The following is a 17,442-nucleotide window of genomic DNA, read 5'->3' on the forward strand; positions in this document are numbered from 1 at the left end:
AGAAAAAGAATTACCTAAAAATACAAAACAACAGCTTGTATTTGCAGAGGACAACTTTAGATAACTCTCATTCAATAAACAAACATGCTTGTTACACATGGGTTACAAAGAAGGAAGATCACACAAAAGGTCGCTGTAATCTTTTATTGGTTTTAGAGTTCTGTCCAACTGTAGAAATTGAGTATCTCAGAAAGGACTCAAACCACTACACTAGCCATGAGGTGGAAAAAGATTAAAATTATACCATGATGAAGAGTACAGCTTTACTTTAGTAACTTAATAACAGAGCTGAAAGGTGCCAAGTTTTCACAGGACTTCATCCACTTTTGCACGTTGGCTGGTGCAGCATTTGTACTACCTGTCTGCTGAAGTGCACACCACGCGACAATGTCTGCCACAGTGAGTTCATTTCCCACCAACCACGGTGTCTTGCCCAGGGCAGCATTCATAGATCGCAAGACTGCTCCTCTCTCTTTACTGCTCCCTTCTTTTAGCTGGAAGATGGCGGTATCAACCCAGCTGTCAATCAGAGTTGAAGTAACTGCATTGTACTTCTGGCCAAAAAGGGAAAAGAGAAATCTAGCAATGTTCCCCTCTCCTTCAATTGGGCACATTGTTTGAATGCTAAACTTCATCTGAGGCTTTGGAACTGAAATCGAGAAAAGAAAAGTGATTACCACACGGTAGAGAAGCTAAATAAACTGGTAATTTAAAATTTATTTCATCTGCAATGCCAGCCCACTGTTAACTTTATGACCAACTTTCAGTTTTCTTAGTCTATATACTTAAGCTAATGCAAGAACCTAGCATAAAATAAAAGAAAGGCTCACATTGGATTGAAGTTTGCAAAATCTCTTACCTAATTTATATTCTAATAAATTACTTGTAGAAACTGTACCCACAGGATTTTTGCATAGAGGTGTTTTTCAAATAACCACCTGTTAAATGCCATTTGTATTTTAATAGCAGTAATTCAGTTTTCCTGCTCTGTTCCCATTACTACATACAACTATGAAATTTCAAGTCCGTACTTACAAGAGCAAAAAAATGTTACCTGCAGTAGGGTCTATCAAGTGTCAGCAAAAGGACAGCAAAGCATCTGTTTTATAGCCCAAGTTTCATTTTCTGACCTATTATTAAGTATTCACCTGTAAGATAACTTATTCTTACCATCCTTCCAGATGAGAGTAAAGCCCAACTGATACTCATGGCGTGGCTGCTTCTTAGTTGGCTCTCCAAAGCATTTCAAGAGACTTTCCGGCACACTTTTCACTGATGAATGTGTGTGAACAGCTGATAATATTTTATAGTGCTCACAAAGCAGACTGTGTAGTACTAATAATGACAATGGAGGTAGAGAAGGATTTGCATTGATTACGATATCTTTCAGGGCACCATAATCCTGAATGGAAAGCAAAAAAAAAAAAAAAAATCAGCAGATAAGACATTTTCCCAATAAGACTTTGAAGTGCTGTTTTTTTTTTTTTTCATTTGACACCAGAATGTACAAAGCCATATACATGTGTCTAAAATTCTATGGATATTCAAACAAGTTTGCACATTTAAGGTTTACTTAAAAGAATTAAACATCTTTCTTCTTCAGTAATAAAACAATTTACAAACATGATCGTGATAAACTCTAGTCCAACCTGAAGTCAAAAGTTCCAGTTAGTAACAAAGAAAAAAACAACTGTTGTGATTTCCACATTAGCCATTCCATCTTGGGTTGGTATCAAAACGAGAATATATATGGTTTAATGTTTATAAAGACTTACAGCTTTAATTTGTATGCCCCAAATAAATTGGTAGTTGTAGGTTATTCCTAAGAATGTAATAATGTCTTGTAAATTGAGTTCTGAGTGTTTCAAATTTCAACGCCTCCCTGACACCCCTGAGGAGCTGAGGGCAAAGAAAATATCCATCCTTGTATATACTGAACGGAACTTACCTTTCCAAGCATCAAATCTAAATCTGCTCCATTTGTTGTCAAAGTAGAACATTCATCAGTTTGAATTACGTTAGTTACATCAAAGTCAGCATCAGGAGTTTGTATCATCTTTGAGAGACCATCGACGGCACTCTTCAGCTCATATAAGCGTTTGAGAATCTCCTCCTGGCGGGACTCAAGCGCTTGTAGCGATGGGTCAACCTCTTCCTACAACAGGGGAAAAAGAAAATCACAGAAGTGTTCAATCACCTCAATGTCTGAATAGTTCACAGCTTACTTGACAGATTCTGAAAGACTTCAAACACGTTATTCAAATCATAACCCTACATCATGGCATATTAAGGTCCTCTGTCTACCTCTCCAATCTGTATGGATGTGGTGAAACAGGTTATATCTTCTTTAAACAAATTGGTGAAAACTGTTTAATGTGTTTAAAAACAAACAAACAAAAAACTGTTAGCTACAGTGAACCAAAATCTAGTAAAAATCAGACCACAACCATGGAACTACAGACACTTAAAGTTAGCAGCAATGAGATGAATTAAAAATGTGAAAAGCCAAAATTTGCTTGTCAAGATTTCCTTCAGCCTAGCTGAGTAAACCAATTAAGCTTGTGTTGAGGCTGCCAAACAAGGGTGCTTCCTGTCAGTTCATGTTGTTAATAAAAGCCAGGGAAAGCTGCAGCTTTAGATGGGTGGTACCTTGTATGAGATTGCTCTTTGTTTCAGAGAACATGAATTTATGAGGAAAAAAAAAAAAAATCAAAACCCCAAACCCATGGATTTTGTGATATGCTAATCCCAATGGATTTTTCTGTTATCTCAGTTTCCGCCTAGAAGTCTCCCATCTTACAATGTGACCTCTTTAAAAGACGAAGAATACATTTCCATGCGAGGCTTTAAGTCTACAGCCTTACATCAATGTTAAGAAAAATCTGTATGTAGGTAGTCAATTTCTAAACCTCCTGAACGCAGCCATTAAAGAAACCCAACCTATTGACCAGACTGCATCTTTCTGGCTAATAGATAAAGAGACAAGCAAGGTATCTAAGCAGGATCACGCCACCAGCTTCCACACCATTCTCATAGAGCATATGCTGAGACACTTCTTTAAGCGAATGGGTTTTGGCAAGCACACAATTATACAAGATAAACCCCAGTCTCGGAGGAGGCTGGTGGTTAGCCCGTGGCTGTTGCAGTGCTAAGCGTGCTACTGAGGGTTCCTGTTAAGATCTGCCCCCCGAGCTTAATCCTCTTCAAGGCTCCCCATGGTGAGCCGCATGCTCTGAACACGGTGCTGCCGGGCTGAGCTGGGCCACTGGTGCTGGGGAATTCACGGGGCTGCTGACAGAGCTGAGGGGATGGCACCAGGCAGATTCACGAAGCGCTTGGCGTTTCACTGCAACCGCTCAGCTCTCAAAGGAGGCTTATAAAAAAAGACGGAGAACAACTCCTTGCTCAATCAGATACCGACAGGACGAGGGGGAACGGCTTTAAACTAAACGAGGGGAGAGGTAGATTCGAGGTTAGGCGGCAATTCCTCCCTCAGAGGGCGGCGAGGCCCCGGCGGCCCCATCCCCAGGGGGGTTCCGGGCCAGGCCGGGCGCTGCCTCGGCCCCTCCCAAGGCTCCGCGCCTCGGCTGCCGGAGGGACGGGCACCACACAGGGGCCTCGGCCACGCCCGGCCGCTTAGAACCGGCCCGACCAGCCCCAGAGAAAAACTAATAAAGAAAAATAAGCATAAAAGGAGAGAAGAGCCCAAAAAAGGAGAGAACGACCCCCAAAAGCGAGAAAGACCCCAAAATGAGAGACGGAGCCGAGGCGCAGCCCGAGAGAGCCCCGCGGGGCCGCGCCCGAGCCGCGCGTGAGGGGAGCCGTGTGGCGGCGGGGCCGCTCCTACCTGCGCGGGCGGCGCGGCGCGGTGCAGGCAGGGCAGGCGGTACATGCAGCTCGGCAGCTGCTCGGCCCGCAGCGCGCCCGGCGCCCCGTGCAGCGGCTTCACCTTGTACATCGGCATGGCGCCCCCGCTCCGCGCCGCGCCGCGCCGCCCCCCCGCCGCGCCCATTGGGCAGGGCTCCGTACTGACGGGCCCGCCGCCCAATGAGAGCCGGAGGACGCCGCGCGAGTGCCTCTCGCCTTCTTCCTATTGGCCGGAGGGAGGGGGGAGCTACTGAGTCAGTCAGCGTGTCGCCGCGGGGAGAACGGCGCGGGGGGCGATTGGGCAGTTCTGTCGGCCAATTGCTGGCGAGGAAGGGGGGAAGAGGGGATGGGGATTGGTGGGCGCTTTTCTCCGGCGGCCAATGGCGGGAGCCGGAGGGGGCGGGGCTTCCTGAGGCGAGCGGGGCCGTGGAGGAGGCGGGCGGCTGAGGGGGCGCGATGGAGGCGGCGGCGGAGCCCAGGTGAGGGAACGGGAACGGGAACGGGAACGGGAACGGGAACGGGAACGGGGCCCGGGCCCCTTTGGCCTCCGTGTTCCCGGAGATGCCGGGGGCCTCCCCCTGCCCCTCCCCGTGCCGGGCCCCGCAGCGGTCGTGGCTTGCTGGGCCCGCCCCGCCCCGCCCGGGTCCCGCCGTTCCCCCCGAAGGCCGCCCCGCGCCCCCCATCCCTTCTCTCTCTTTGCAGCCCGGAGCCCGCCAAGGCCATCAGGGCCATCGACAGCAGGTCCGTGCATCGCATCTGCTCCGGGCAGGTCGTCCTGAGCCTCGGCACCGCCGTCAAAGAGCTGGTGGAGAACAGCCTGGACGCGGGAGCCACCAACATCGGTAAGGAGCCTGTCAGCGCTCCCCGAACCGCCCCGAGGCTGGGGATGTGTCTGTTTCCTCGCTGCGGGGTGCGCATCACAGTGCGTTGGCAGCGATTTTACCACTCGTATCCACGAAGTGTTTGGGTTCCTGGGCACCAGTTGAGCTCGTGCAGGCTCAGTTTGTCTGTGTTTCTTCATCGACAGCCTGCTCTGCTCCTAAATTGCTGTGGTGATTTGGCTCTGCTGCCTCAAACTCGCAGACCATTAAGGCAGGAGTGCAGTTAACAGAACTGCCAGGCTAAGAGCTGTTACAATGGGGAAAACTTCCTCACGGGCCAAAGCATGACCTGAAAGTACAGGCAGGCTTGCATTAGTTTGTCTGGGTTTTGACAGATATGAGGAATTTTTGTTTTAATTAAAACTGTATGGAAAACAGTTGCATGGTAAAGCTCTTTAAAGTACAGAATTAATGCTGAATGTTGCCTATAAGCATGCAGAGTTAAAAGACTTTATTTGTCAAATTTGTAGATATAAAACTGAAGGATCATGGAACAGAACTGATAGAGGTTTCAGATAATGGAGGTGGAGTGGAAGAAGAAAACTTTGAAGGCTTGAGTAAGTTTAACCTGGACACGTTGAAAATATATTTTTCAGTATAATTACTACTATGTTGTGTTGTTGTTTTTTACAAGTTTCCTATATCTACTTATTTTTAATGAGTACTTGGCATTTACATAACGTGTGCATGACTTGCAGTGACTTGAGCAAAACTAGAATGAACTTCCTAAGTGCTGTTGCGGTTATAGTTCTTGTAGCTCAGAAATAGTCTTTGATTTGATTGCTTGTTTAAGTGGAACATAGAACAGATATAATTATAGAGGAGAATGCCCCAGAACTGTTCATGTAGATTTATTCATGTTGAGTCATCAGTCACTGCTGAAGGAGTCAAACTTTGTGAGAGTGACTGCTTTTGGGAAATGAACTACAAACTGGAGTATTTGCAGGCCATGAACTGACATCACATGCTTGACTGTCAAGTGTTCCATTTGCTATTTTTAAGTAATGCAGAACGATGGCAGCCCCAATACTGTCTGATAAACGTAACTAGCCATTGCAATGGAAATACTCATCTTTCCTCTTTCCTGTAATGGTTAGGGATCTCTTTCACCATAAGTTATTACTGAGTAACTTTGTGTGCTCACAGCGTTTATCTGGTAGCTAACAAACTCATTCTTCCACTGTTAAGGACAGGGAAAGTTCAGGAGCACTGTCAGGAGGTCAGGTTGTTACCTGGTGACTAGAGCTGTGCTGGTCGTGTAGAGTGAGTCCTTCCCAGCTGTGGTCGCGGTGTTATCCCTGCCTGCTGTATACAGTTACATAGCATGGCTCTGCAGTTGATTTCTTTTGCGTGGCAGCATCTCTGACAGGTACAACAAGCAGTTACTGCATGCTGCTATGAAGCATCTTGTGATGCACTTGCCAATAATTCTGTGTGAGTTTGAGGTGTAAGTATGGACTAACAGGTATATCTGAGGGTTTTAGAGAGATCTTGTATAGCTGAAACATTGCATATTTAATTATTTTGCCTCTGATTATTATCTAAATAACGAATAATACAAAAGTCTTCTTTGCTTCTTGACATGCATGCAAAGCCTACTTGCATATACCACTGTCACTTTGAAGTGAAATATATATTTTAAATATCTCTTTCCAGCTCTGAAACATTACACATCAAAGATACAAGATTTTTCTGATCTAGTACATGTTGAAACATTTGGGTTTCGAGGTGAAGCTCTCAGTTCACTGTGTGCATTAAGGTATTAATGTTAATCTTCTTACTAGTAGAAAGTAACTATACTCAAAAAATGACTGAAGCCAACTGTTCAGCTTACCGCTATTGATAAATTGAGGCTTTGGAACTTGCAGTTACTTGAGGTAAGCTCCATTCTGAGTAGTAGGTTGCATGACATCCTGAGGTTCTTTCCATCCAAAACTATTCTAAGCATCTGAATGGTCCTTTTATGTACAAAATTTAGCGTTACTTCAGTATGCAAGTCTCTGCAGGATGGAATTGTGCATTTGCAGAAGTCTTTGATACCCTGATGTTATACCTAAGTGCTGCTTGCTAGACTGCGATTACTGCAGTTCATTAAAACTGCATTTAAACTCCTCCAAGAGAAACTGTGTTTCAAATAGCACAGCTTTTTTTGCAACAAGACTGTTCTGCTGTTGTGTGTTAGTATGACAAGTGTAGTGTCCTACCAAACCAGATTTTAACTTTGCATTTTATATGAGAAGAATGAAAGGGATAAAAATGTTTGTGTTGTAGCTAGCAAAATGTTATACTACTCTTCACCACAACCAACTTAAAATATAACTGAAAACTATAATGAAAAATACATGAATGCTTTCTGTGCCTGACTAGGTTGTAAGGAATGGTTAAGAAAAGATAATGCTCAGTCAGTAATTCTGCTGCCTTCTTCCCTCCATTAGTGATGTTACCATTTTTACCTGCCATAAATCTGCAAAGGTTGGGACTCGTTTGGTATTTGATCACAATGGTAAAATTACTCAGAAAACTCCTTATCCACGACAACAAGGAACAACTGTTAACATACAGCAGTTGTTTTATACTCTGCCAGTACGACATAAAGAATTTCAAAGAAACATTAAAAAGGTAGGTTAAATCAGAAATTATTAATTTAAGACTGGCTTACCTCAATTTTTTTCACTGCTGAATAATGTTCAGTTCTGATATTGTCAGACTCTTTCATGTCTGTCTTAGGTCTTCATATAATAAGCAGTGTGCCCATATGCACACTCTTCCGAATTACAATGAATAGTTTTAGAGGCGCAATCTCAAATTTCCATATGTTGAAAAGAAACAACAACATCACTTTTGTGTATTTTAAAATCAGGGAATGCTGTGTTAAAAATGACTGAATATCAATCTTGTAAATATGACATGGATTAATAAAAAATGTATGACTATTTGCACACATCTATTTTTCATATATGTGTATATATATGTATATATATATATGTATATATATATATATGTATATATATATATACACCTACATTTAGCTTGTAACAATTAGAAAAAATCTGACACTCCCCCTTTTGGACACAATAAAGTCTCTGTTGCATGCAAATATTGAAAATGTTGTACAATTTTGTTTTAAAAAGACATTTTGTGTAAGTGTTAACTTTCTTTTTTCTTTAATAGGAATATGCAAAAATGGTCCAGATATTGCAAGCATACTGTATTATTTCAAAAGGAGTGCGGATTAATTGCACTAATCAGGTCGGCCAAGGGAAAAAAAGCTCTGTGGTATCCACTACTGGAAGTCCTAGTTTAAAGGAAAACATTGGAGCAGTATTTGGGCAAAAACAGGTATTACATTACCTCCCTTTTCAGTAGCATGTAGTTGGAGAGATGTAGTTTTAGCGCCTTATTAAAATAGAGGGGCTGCAGGAAACCTTTAAAAATATACAAGGATGGAGCTTGTGTTGACTTCTAGCACACCCTACAGGTTGAAGAAGGGGAAACAGTGCAGCCTTTATGGTTCATCTGGAGTTCCTAAATCGGAGAGGAACTGTTTTGATGGATGAAATGATTTAGGAGGTAGGGTTAATGCTTAATATCTCTGAATCCAGTTTTATGAGTTGTTCTGACAGAAAGCCTCTGAAGGTCTGTGATTTGTGCTTTCAAAAAACATTCTGGACATCAAAGTCTGTTGCAAGAGCAAGCAATTAAAAAAAAAATAATCCTAAAAATAGTTGTGATGTGACAGTCTTAACTGGGAAATACAAAACTGAGGCAACGCCTGCCTCATTAACCTTTAAATGGATGTTGCAGTCAGCCCCTGTAGAAGTGTGGACTCTGATGCTTTCTAAATAATAGCTATAAAAATAATTATTAGCATGTAGTAGGAAGCAAAAAGGAAAGAAACTCAAAGCACCCTTTCTAGAACCATATTCTACAACTACCAGGAATACTGAGTGCTTGATAGCTGCCTTCTGCTTGTTAAGCCCTCCAGAGTGCTCTTGCGGTTTTCACAGCCTGTTCATGCTGTGGCTGAAAGACTAGACAGAAGATGTAACTTTGTCTGGCCAGATAGCAACAAGTGTAGATGAAAATTCAGTGTTACCTGAGTAGAACATATCGATTATAACCTGGTTATGTAATATCAAAATATCCAAAAATATTTTACTGCTCCTTGTGCAGTAAAAGGGGATGGGGCATCCACAGCTTCTCTGGGCAGCCTGTTCTACTGCCTTACCACCCTCATAGTGAATAACTTCTTAATGTCTAATCTAAATCTATCCTTAAACGTAGCGATACCTTCAGCACTCAGCAGTGTTAGTGCCTTCTGCTAGGCTAGATTTGGGTTTTCGGTAGTTTGAATGAGTCAACTTGAAAAGAAATACCCTTTTATCAAATGGAGTTTAAGGTTAATAAATAGTAATAGAAGAAAATTGACTTTTTTTTTTTTAAGTTGCAGAGCCTCATCCCTTTTGTTCAGCTACCTCCTAATGAAGCTGTTTGTGAAGAATATGGACTTAACGCTACTGACATGCCACAAAATCTTTATAGGTAATTATAGAAGTACAAAACAGTGTTGCCAGTGGCATTTTAGCATAATCCTAAATGAAAATAAAAATGCAATTAACAGTACTAAAAATAACTAAGAACAGCATATTAGGTATTAGTATACAGTTTGGGAAACAACATCCCTTGATTAAAAAAGATGACTCAGGACAGGACTAAGATGTTGGCAGTCAGATGAGAGGGAATAACTGAACTGCTATTCCTTGTGACCCATCTAGTTTTATATTACTGTAATCTTCTGTTGAATGTCATCCATGAAGGTGCTCTGAGTAATTGCATGCGCGAGTTGTATCCATGGTTTACACCTATATTTCTTCAGTAATGTTACTGAGACATGGTATGAAATGAATGTGAATCAGTTTATGTAAGTAAATTACCCTTTACTTAAAGTGTTTTTTCCCCCTCACTATAGGTGAGGTTGACAAATAGATGCATCAATATCTGACCAATGCCAGTTCACAATTGACCTCTCCTGCTGTCAGAGCAAAAAAATGACAAATGCCACTTTTTTTAAATCAGTCAATAATTTTTTCAAATGTTTGACGACTTTTTAGAGCTGAACATCAAGCATTTGTTAGATAAGGAACTGGGAAAGGAAAATAAGTATGCATACTTGTTGATGCTGTGTAGTAGGGTTTCTTTTAGCAGTTTAAAAAGTACTTTTCCCTGAAATATGCTCTGACTCAGAAAAATTTCTTTTGTTTTCCTCCTCCATTTTACCTTACTGTTATTTTCTTATTCAACAGTATTACAGGCTTCATTTCTCGTTGTGATCATGGTGTTGGAAGGAGCGCAACAGACAGACAATTTTTCTTTATCAACCAACGTCCATGTGATCCAGCAAAGGTGAATTGTTTTTTTGTGTTTCCTAACAATGGCAACACTATCTTGTTTGTTATCCTCTGAAAATCACTTCATTGATTAGTAGCTGATATACCTATTTGTGGCTTGATGCTGCAAATTCCTGTCTTGAGTTTATGTCTTCATTGGGTCCATTTATGTGAACAAAAGCTGAATTGTATGAGATAAGGTATAGAACATTTGTTGTTTTGTGGGTGGTTAAATAGCATTCTGGTTTGAAAGACAAGATAATAGTACTAGTTTTAATTGATTTTCCACCTCTGCAGGTTGTCAAGGTTGTGAATGAAGTTTATCACTTGTACAATAAACACCAGTATCCTTTTGTTGTCCTTAACATTTCTGTGGATTCTGGTGAGTTATGAATAATTTTCAGTAACTTCTGTAAAGGCTAAAACTTCATTGAGGAATAAATCATACTTATTTAAAGAATATAATAGTTATTAAGAAAACAGTCCCTGGGGGTGTTTAAGGAAAGGTTGGGGGCCTGTTAGGGACATGGTTTAGTGGGTGACGGTGGTGGTAGGGGGATGGTTGGACCAAATGAACTTGGAGGGCTTTTCCAACCTTAACTTTCTGAAGTGATGCAATTAAATGATTTTTTTGATCTACATTTGGTGAGGATGGAGTCTAGCTGTGGTTCTACTTTTTCTCTACAGTCTCTACTTGACTCTGAAGTACCTTCTTAATGAATGAGAAAAAAGCTATCTTGTATTTAAGCTAACCACAAGATTGTCATATTACTGCACAGAATTAGCTTCTGTTTTGTTTGCAAGAATGGTAAAAAAGTTTAATCTGCAGATATACTTTGAATGTTAACTGTGGTTTTGTTTTCAATCCTGTGAAATAAAAATGGAGGGCAAAACTGCAGGGAACTTTGAACAAAGGGCGGAAGAAATACTTATTTTTCCATGTATGATATGGTTGTCTTTCTTTTGATTTTTAGAATGTATTGACATCAATGTAACTCCAGACAAAAGGCAAATTTTACTTCAGGAGGAAAAACTTTTATTAGCAATTTTAAAAACTTCTCTGATGGAGATGTTTGGTAGTGACCTTAACAAGCTGAACGTCAATCAGAAACTTCTGGACATTACAGGTGGGATACAATATGTGAAAGTTTTGTGTATAATATATGGTAGAGAGTTGAAAAATGTGCTTTAAGCCCAAGGAAGAAATTACAAAAGTTTCTGTTTTTAATTAACACGCCTTTCAGGGCAGATTTTTTCATGTGTTGCTTACACTGAAATATTATATAATAAAGGAAGACCGAAAGTTATTAATACAGTAAGATTTTTAGTCACCTGTATAGGGAAAAGATTAACACAAAATTAATTGATGTCTGAAAGAATTTTCACAAAATACTGGGAAGAGATTTGTGTTCTTCCCAGAAGAAGAGAGAAAGAATGTATATTTATTTTTCATTGTCACTATTTATTTATTTTTTAACCCATGGAAGTATATGAAACATCATATCTGATTTGTTTGGGCTGTTCTTTTTAAAAAGATAATACTTTTTATACCTGTCATGGACGATATCAGGATGCTTACTGGGAGCTTATGATCTAACTAAAAAGGCTAGGTGAAGATTATTGGACAGAATCATCGTTTATGTAAATGTGCTTCTGAAAAAATGGTTAAAGTCTTAAAAACTGAAATCTGAGTACTTGGTTCTTTTACATAAACCACAGAAATCACTGTTTCTCCCATCACTGTGATCTTTCAGGGTTGCTTTTCTATGTTGACAGGAGCTTTTCTTCCTCTCCCATTTCAATAAAAAACCTTCTAATTTCCTTTTTTATGTATTGGATCAGCTGCAGACAGAGTATTATTTATTTTAGGTTCATCTCTAGTAAAATACATGTTGGACCGACAATCTGAAAGATTTAAGTCCTCTAATTATCTGTGAATCATACTAGAGGTATTTGTTGTGCCAGCTCCTTAATTCCTCACCCACAGACTTCTGTAGTGACCATTGATGTGAAAGAGCAATTCACTTTTGTCATTCAGTCATTTAAACTCTTGATAATATAAATAAGAGCGCTGATTGGACTGATTGCTGTTGCAGTTTAAAAAGATACTATAAATTCATTCATATTAAGTTTCTTAAAGTTGTAGCTGCCTGTCCATTGGATAGTAATACATTTCAGCTCCTACTCAGTCAAGGTCTGAAACTGAAGGGCTCCTTTGAGGAGCTTGTTAGTTTTCTACTTCTCCCTTCACTCCTTTTACTGAAGCACGTGATTCCCTTTATGTTTTAACTTAAGTTATAAGTTAACTTAAAATCTTGAAATACTTTTTATTCTGGCTTTATTAGGCAACTTGAAGAAAACACTTCCTGAAGAGACAAAAAAGCCTCGGGAAGAAGTGCTGCTTGATTCTGAGACTGAAAATGCAAGCAGTGGAGGAAAAAGAATGACTCTTGCCAGATTAAGGGAGTCATTCTCTCTCCACCAAACGGAGAGTAATTTTCAAAGCCCAAAAAGGGCAAAACAGCAGCACAGCTCCCCTAGACAACTGTCACTGGATACTGTTTTGAGTACTGTGAAGACTCGAAAGACTGCCTTGAGTGAGGAGTCTGAGAGTTGTCACGAGGCGGAGTCGAAGATGTCAATTCCAAACAGATGTTTGAGAAAATTAGAAGACAATACAGATTCTGGATTCTGTAGCACCTCTGAATCAGATGTTGGATATAATACAACAGAAGCTGGGAGCTGTGTCAATAGTGAAAGTGTAATTAATCCTCCTGAAGAAGAATTCTCTAGCTCAGAAGAACAACTTCAAAATGAGTGTCATAATACTGCTGGACATAGTGAGAAATCATTGGAATGTGATGTTCAGGTCTCGGGCAGTGAACTTAAGTTAAATAGCATGAATGACTGGAATAATCAAAGTAACTTATCTCTGGAAGCGGGTAATTCTTCCCCAAGAGGAACATGTTTTAAAAGTGAGTCAGGTGACTTCAAGGCAGGTGTACTTCCTGACATGAAGAATACTGAAAACTGTATGCCAACTGTTGATGTACCAGTGGAAGTTAAAAAGAAAACTGTGCCACTTGAGTTCTCTATGAAGCTTTTAGCGGAAAGGGTAAGAAAGGTAATGCAGCAACAACGGAAAAGTACAGAAACACAAAATTACAGAAGATTTAGAGCAAAAATTAGTCCTGGAGAAAATAAAGTAGCAGAAGATGAATTAAGAAAAGAGATCAGGTATTTTAATGTTCTTAACATGTATTCATAAATTAACAAAATATATTTAAGGAAAAAGATAAACTGTCTTATGGGGGGAGGTGGAAAGGATGCTTAAATCTTCTTTCCAGTTTTGGGGATCTCTTATCTAGCTTACGCCATTAAAACATCATTCTTGCAAGAGTGACAGAGGTCTACAGCTGTTTGAACTAAGTGCAAGCAGAATGTGGAAAAAAAACACAACACTAAAAAGGCAACCAATCTCAGATTTGACTTGGCTAAGATTTGTGATTTTCAGAGGAATGCCAAATTTCATGACAGATAACACTAAATAGATTCCGTAACTCATATTTCTCCCTCATGTGAATTTAAAACTGAGTGATATGTGTCTGTGGAAATAAATTTTGTTCAGATGGTCACTGGGGAGTAACAGCGTATGATTTGTAAACTTTGATTTTAAGAAAAAGGTATTAACAAAGCTTTCTTAGAGCAAGAAGGCGGCAAGTGTGTGCTACCTTACTTCAAAACCATGATGCTGCTTTCAGTGCTATTCAATTAGACTATCACCATACTGCATGTTTCTAATTTTATTACTGCTAGTGGCTGTATTTATAATGGGAAGAATGCTGATCAAGTCCTGTTTTAAGGATGGATTGTGCTGTGCCAGGAGTGGCATCATCAGTCAGTGCCAGATTCCAGATCACCAGTTTCTTTTTTCTTGTTCATATCCTGCTTAAATTACAATTGAATTTGTATTTGTTTTTGTTTTAAATTTAGAGTATGTTCTGCAAGGGAGATAATGATGTTTTAAAGTTTTATACTAACATGGAAACTGATGTGGTTTGACTTGTAATCTGTTTATATTTTCTATATACAGTAAAGAAATGTTTGCAAAAATGGAGATCATTGGCCAGTTCAATTTAGGGTTTATAATAGCAAAATTGAATTCTGATCTTTTCATAATTGACCAACATGCTACTGATGAGAAATACAACTTTGAGATGTTACAACAACACACAGTGCTTCAAGGTCAGAAGCTGATAGCGTAAGTATTTTCATTGTTTATTCTAACAAATTTACAAGTTTAATTCAATGTTTTTGAAAGGTATCTATGATTATACTTACATAGTATTTCACACATTCAAAATACTTACAACAAAAGTTATTTTTACATTCAGTGTTCCAAAGAGTCAACCTTCACATAGAGTTACAATGAAATTCCACAGATAGTCATAGCTATGCAGAAAGTCAGTGGTCAAACAGATTTCATGGCAGGATTACATGTTAATTTGGTAAGCCTGGTCATATAGTGAAGATATGGGAGACAGCTATAGCACCAAGGAGTGCTGCCCAGTCCATTTTACTCTGTTGAGTAACACTTGGAAACGAAGTGTTCTGCTCAGTAGTCAGATTTTTTTTTACAAAGCAAAAGGAAACGTTCTCCCAGAGAGCCCTGTGTTGCTGTCACTACCTTAAGCAGTCTTTACTGTGTACCTATGCAATACTGTATTTTTCTCTCTTTCAGGCCTCAAAATCTCAACTTAACTGCTGTAAATGAAACAGTATTGATTGAAAACCTAGAAATATTCAGAAAAAATGGGTTTGATTTTGTGATAAATGAAGATGGTGAGTTTGTGTCAGAATTACTGGAAGTAAGGAAGTTCTATGGCTTCATTCCCATTCTTATCCAAGAATCCCTTTAGGCAGAAACATGAAAATAATTTATTATTGTATAGAGTTTTTTTTTTTTTTTTTTTAAAGACTTATCATTCTGTGGTGGTTTTGCACTATTTAACAGAAGACTGTAGAATATTCATCTCACCATTTTTTTTAAAGTTGCTGTAGACTCTTTGGCATCACTGTTTGGCTTTATGACAGGATGTGTATTTTCTGGATGTGTCACACTAAAATAATTTTGCTTTGTTATTACACTTGTGGGTCCCAGTAAAGTTAGATACAGGCAAATGGTAAATCTAGTAATTTTAAACTATTAGATAGCATTGGTAAATAGTGTTCTTTGGTCTTTATGGCTGTAGCATTAACTAGCTATATATTTCTGATCGAACTGCATAAATTGCAAGCTCCTTATACATGTGTTATCCTTGCTTTACATCTCAGAGCTTTATTGGAAAGGATTGTGAAAGTACTGTATGTTACCACTTTAGTATTTGGGAAGTGACTACAGATTTTTCCATATTCTTCACTTCAGAATCTCCATTTTTTTGCCTGAAATGCTATTAATTATTAATATTTTAGCAACAAACAAAAATCCTTGATTATTTTTTAGTCATATAACCTCAAAACACCTTCATAAATCATTTGCTCTTTGAAATTGAAGGGTTTGTCAGAAATCAGATCTATCTGATTTTAAGTTTGCAAACAATTTTTGGTTAATGTTAAAAACAAAAGCATGTCTGCTATAGTCATTGCTTTGGTTAGCTAATAAAATCCCATCAAAAGACTAAATTTAAATTTTGTCATATATGCAGAACACAGTAACATATCAAAGTATGTTCTCAGTTTTTCTCTCAAGAAACAATAATGCTTCTTTAATGATAAATTTAAAATAATAGCTGTTTCTTTATTAATTATTGCAAATCTTTCAGCTCCTGTAACTCAGAGAGTGAAGTTAATATCTTTGCCAACAAGCAAAAATTGGACTTTTGGTCCACAAGACATAGATGAGCTGATCTTCATGTTAAGTGACTGTCCCGGAGTCATGTGTAGACCCTCCAGGGTCAGACAGATGTTTGCTTCTCGAGCTTGCAGAAAATCTGTAAGTATACAACACTTGATGTTTATTTTCAAGTAAATACAGTATTTTCTGTCGTATCATATGTGGCTGTATCTGCATATGTCTTGCAAGAGAAGTTCATTTACTACTAGGTGTCAGCAGCCAACATCCTTCATTTTATTCCTTGTCTTTGTATAGTGAAACTTGGGAAGAATCCTGTTAATTCTTTATTCTGGTTCAAACTAGTGCAGTGATGAACAACATACTTGTTTCTATTTTGTCTTCTTGTATGTCTTTCTGCTTTTAATGCTTTGCACAGTATTTTACTTACTGTAGTAGTGGAAGTACTGCTCTTATCTGTATGTCAGTTGTCAATATGGAGTAAGATTTTTTTTTTTTTTTTTTGCATTTACTTTCAGGTGATGATTGGAACTGCACTGAACATACAGGAGATGAGAAAACTGATCACCCATATGGGTGAGATTGAGCATCCCTGGAACTGCCCCCATGGAAGGCCTACTATGAGACACATAGTCAGTCTAGACTTGATTTCATCAGAGTAACAGTCAGTTTCTGTTTATTAACACTTTCAATTTTAAGAACTTGGCAATGTTTCAACCTTTTATCACGGCTCTCTTATTTTGACTAAAAATGATTTTAGCCAGGTTGGATATTTGAAAATAGCACTTAAAAACATTAATCAGGGTTTCATTATCAACGATATCTACATACTGGAATTCATGTGTAAATACCATCTTTTATTGTGATTTGCCTTCTGTATTACTTTTGTAATCAGGATTTTTTTTAATAAATATTTATATATAAAGAGCAAGAGTAGGTGACCCTCAGTTGTAGCAAATACACTTAAGAATCACTGTAATGTTAATTTAAGTCAAGTAATACCATAAAACATAAAATTATTATATACAGGATGTACAAACAGATAATTTCAAGAAAATGTAAATGATCTGCAAATTAAATACAATTGTTTTTTACTTACACTAAAGCTGGTTTTCATTTGATAATTACTTCAAGCATTAATTTTGTATTTAACGATTAACTTACTGACATCACTGGTTAATGTTCAAAAAGAATAACTTATCCAGCATATTTACTTTTAATTAGTATTGTTCCCATTCATATCTCAAACACTTTTTCAAGAACAGTGCTTGTTTTTCAGAGAACGAACACACATAAAGCTGTTTCACCAGGTACTGGGGAGAGTGAGTATTCTCTCATGTGAATCACAGTAGTTAGAAAATAGTCATAAAAAAAAAAAAAAAAAAAAAAAAAAAAAAGGTCTGTGACTTCTGTAGGACTAAGATTTGACCTAGGGGACTTTGTTTTTTTATTTTTG

General features: G+C 38.8%; 2 protein-coding genes across 3 annotated transcripts; one reads left to right on the forward strand and one right to left on the reverse strand.

Moving 5' to 3' along the window:
* Nucleotides 1-129: 129 nt before the first annotated feature.
* On the reverse strand, nt 130-4,010 carry AIMP2 (aminoacyl tRNA synthetase complex interacting multifunctional protein 2). The gene is made up of 4 exons (XM_027469310.3): nt 3,848-4,010; nt 1,949-2,155; nt 1,171-1,402; nt 130-649 (listed from the first exon to the last, which is right to left on the reverse strand). The coding sequence occupies exons 1-4, from the start codon at nt 3,962-3,964 to the stop codon at nt 264-266; spliced, it is 942 nt and encodes a 313-aa protein (XP_027325111.1). The 5' UTR covers nt 3,965-4,010; the 3' UTR covers nt 130-263.
* Nucleotides 4,011-4,234: 224 nt separating this feature from the next.
* On the forward strand, nt 4,235-17,091 carry PMS2 (PMS1 homolog 2, mismatch repair system component). 2 transcript variants are annotated; one of them, XM_027469301.3, is made up of 15 exons: nt 4,235-4,346; nt 4,570-4,709; nt 5,219-5,305; nt 6,405-6,507; nt 7,184-7,367; nt 7,920-8,087; nt 9,193-9,290; nt 10,052-10,151; nt 10,433-10,517; nt 11,110-11,262; nt 12,481-13,372; nt 14,229-14,396; nt 14,877-14,977; nt 15,958-16,127; nt 16,505-17,091. In XM_027469301.3, exons 1-15 carry the CDS (start codon nt 4,324-4,326, stop codon nt 16,646-16,648), a joined length of 2,616 nt encoding a protein of 871 aa, XP_027325102.1. In that variant the 5' UTR covers nt 4,235-4,323; the 3' UTR covers nt 16,649-17,091. The 2 variants fall into 2 exon arrangements, 1 of the variants encoding a protein (XP_027325102.1); XR_011803509.1 differs by lacking the exon at nt 14,877-14,977 and having other exon boundaries at nt 16,505-16,645.
* The last annotated feature ends 351 nt before the right edge of the window (nt 17,092-17,442 follow it).

Source organism: Anas platyrhynchos, chromosome 15 (genome assembly GCF_047663525.1).
Source record: "Anas platyrhynchos isolate ZD024472 breed Pekin duck chromosome 15, IASCAAS_PekinDuck_T2T, whole genome shotgun sequence".
In the NCBI taxonomy this organism is placed as follows: domain Eukaryota; kingdom Metazoa; phylum Chordata; class Aves; order Anseriformes; family Anatidae; genus Anas; species Anas platyrhynchos.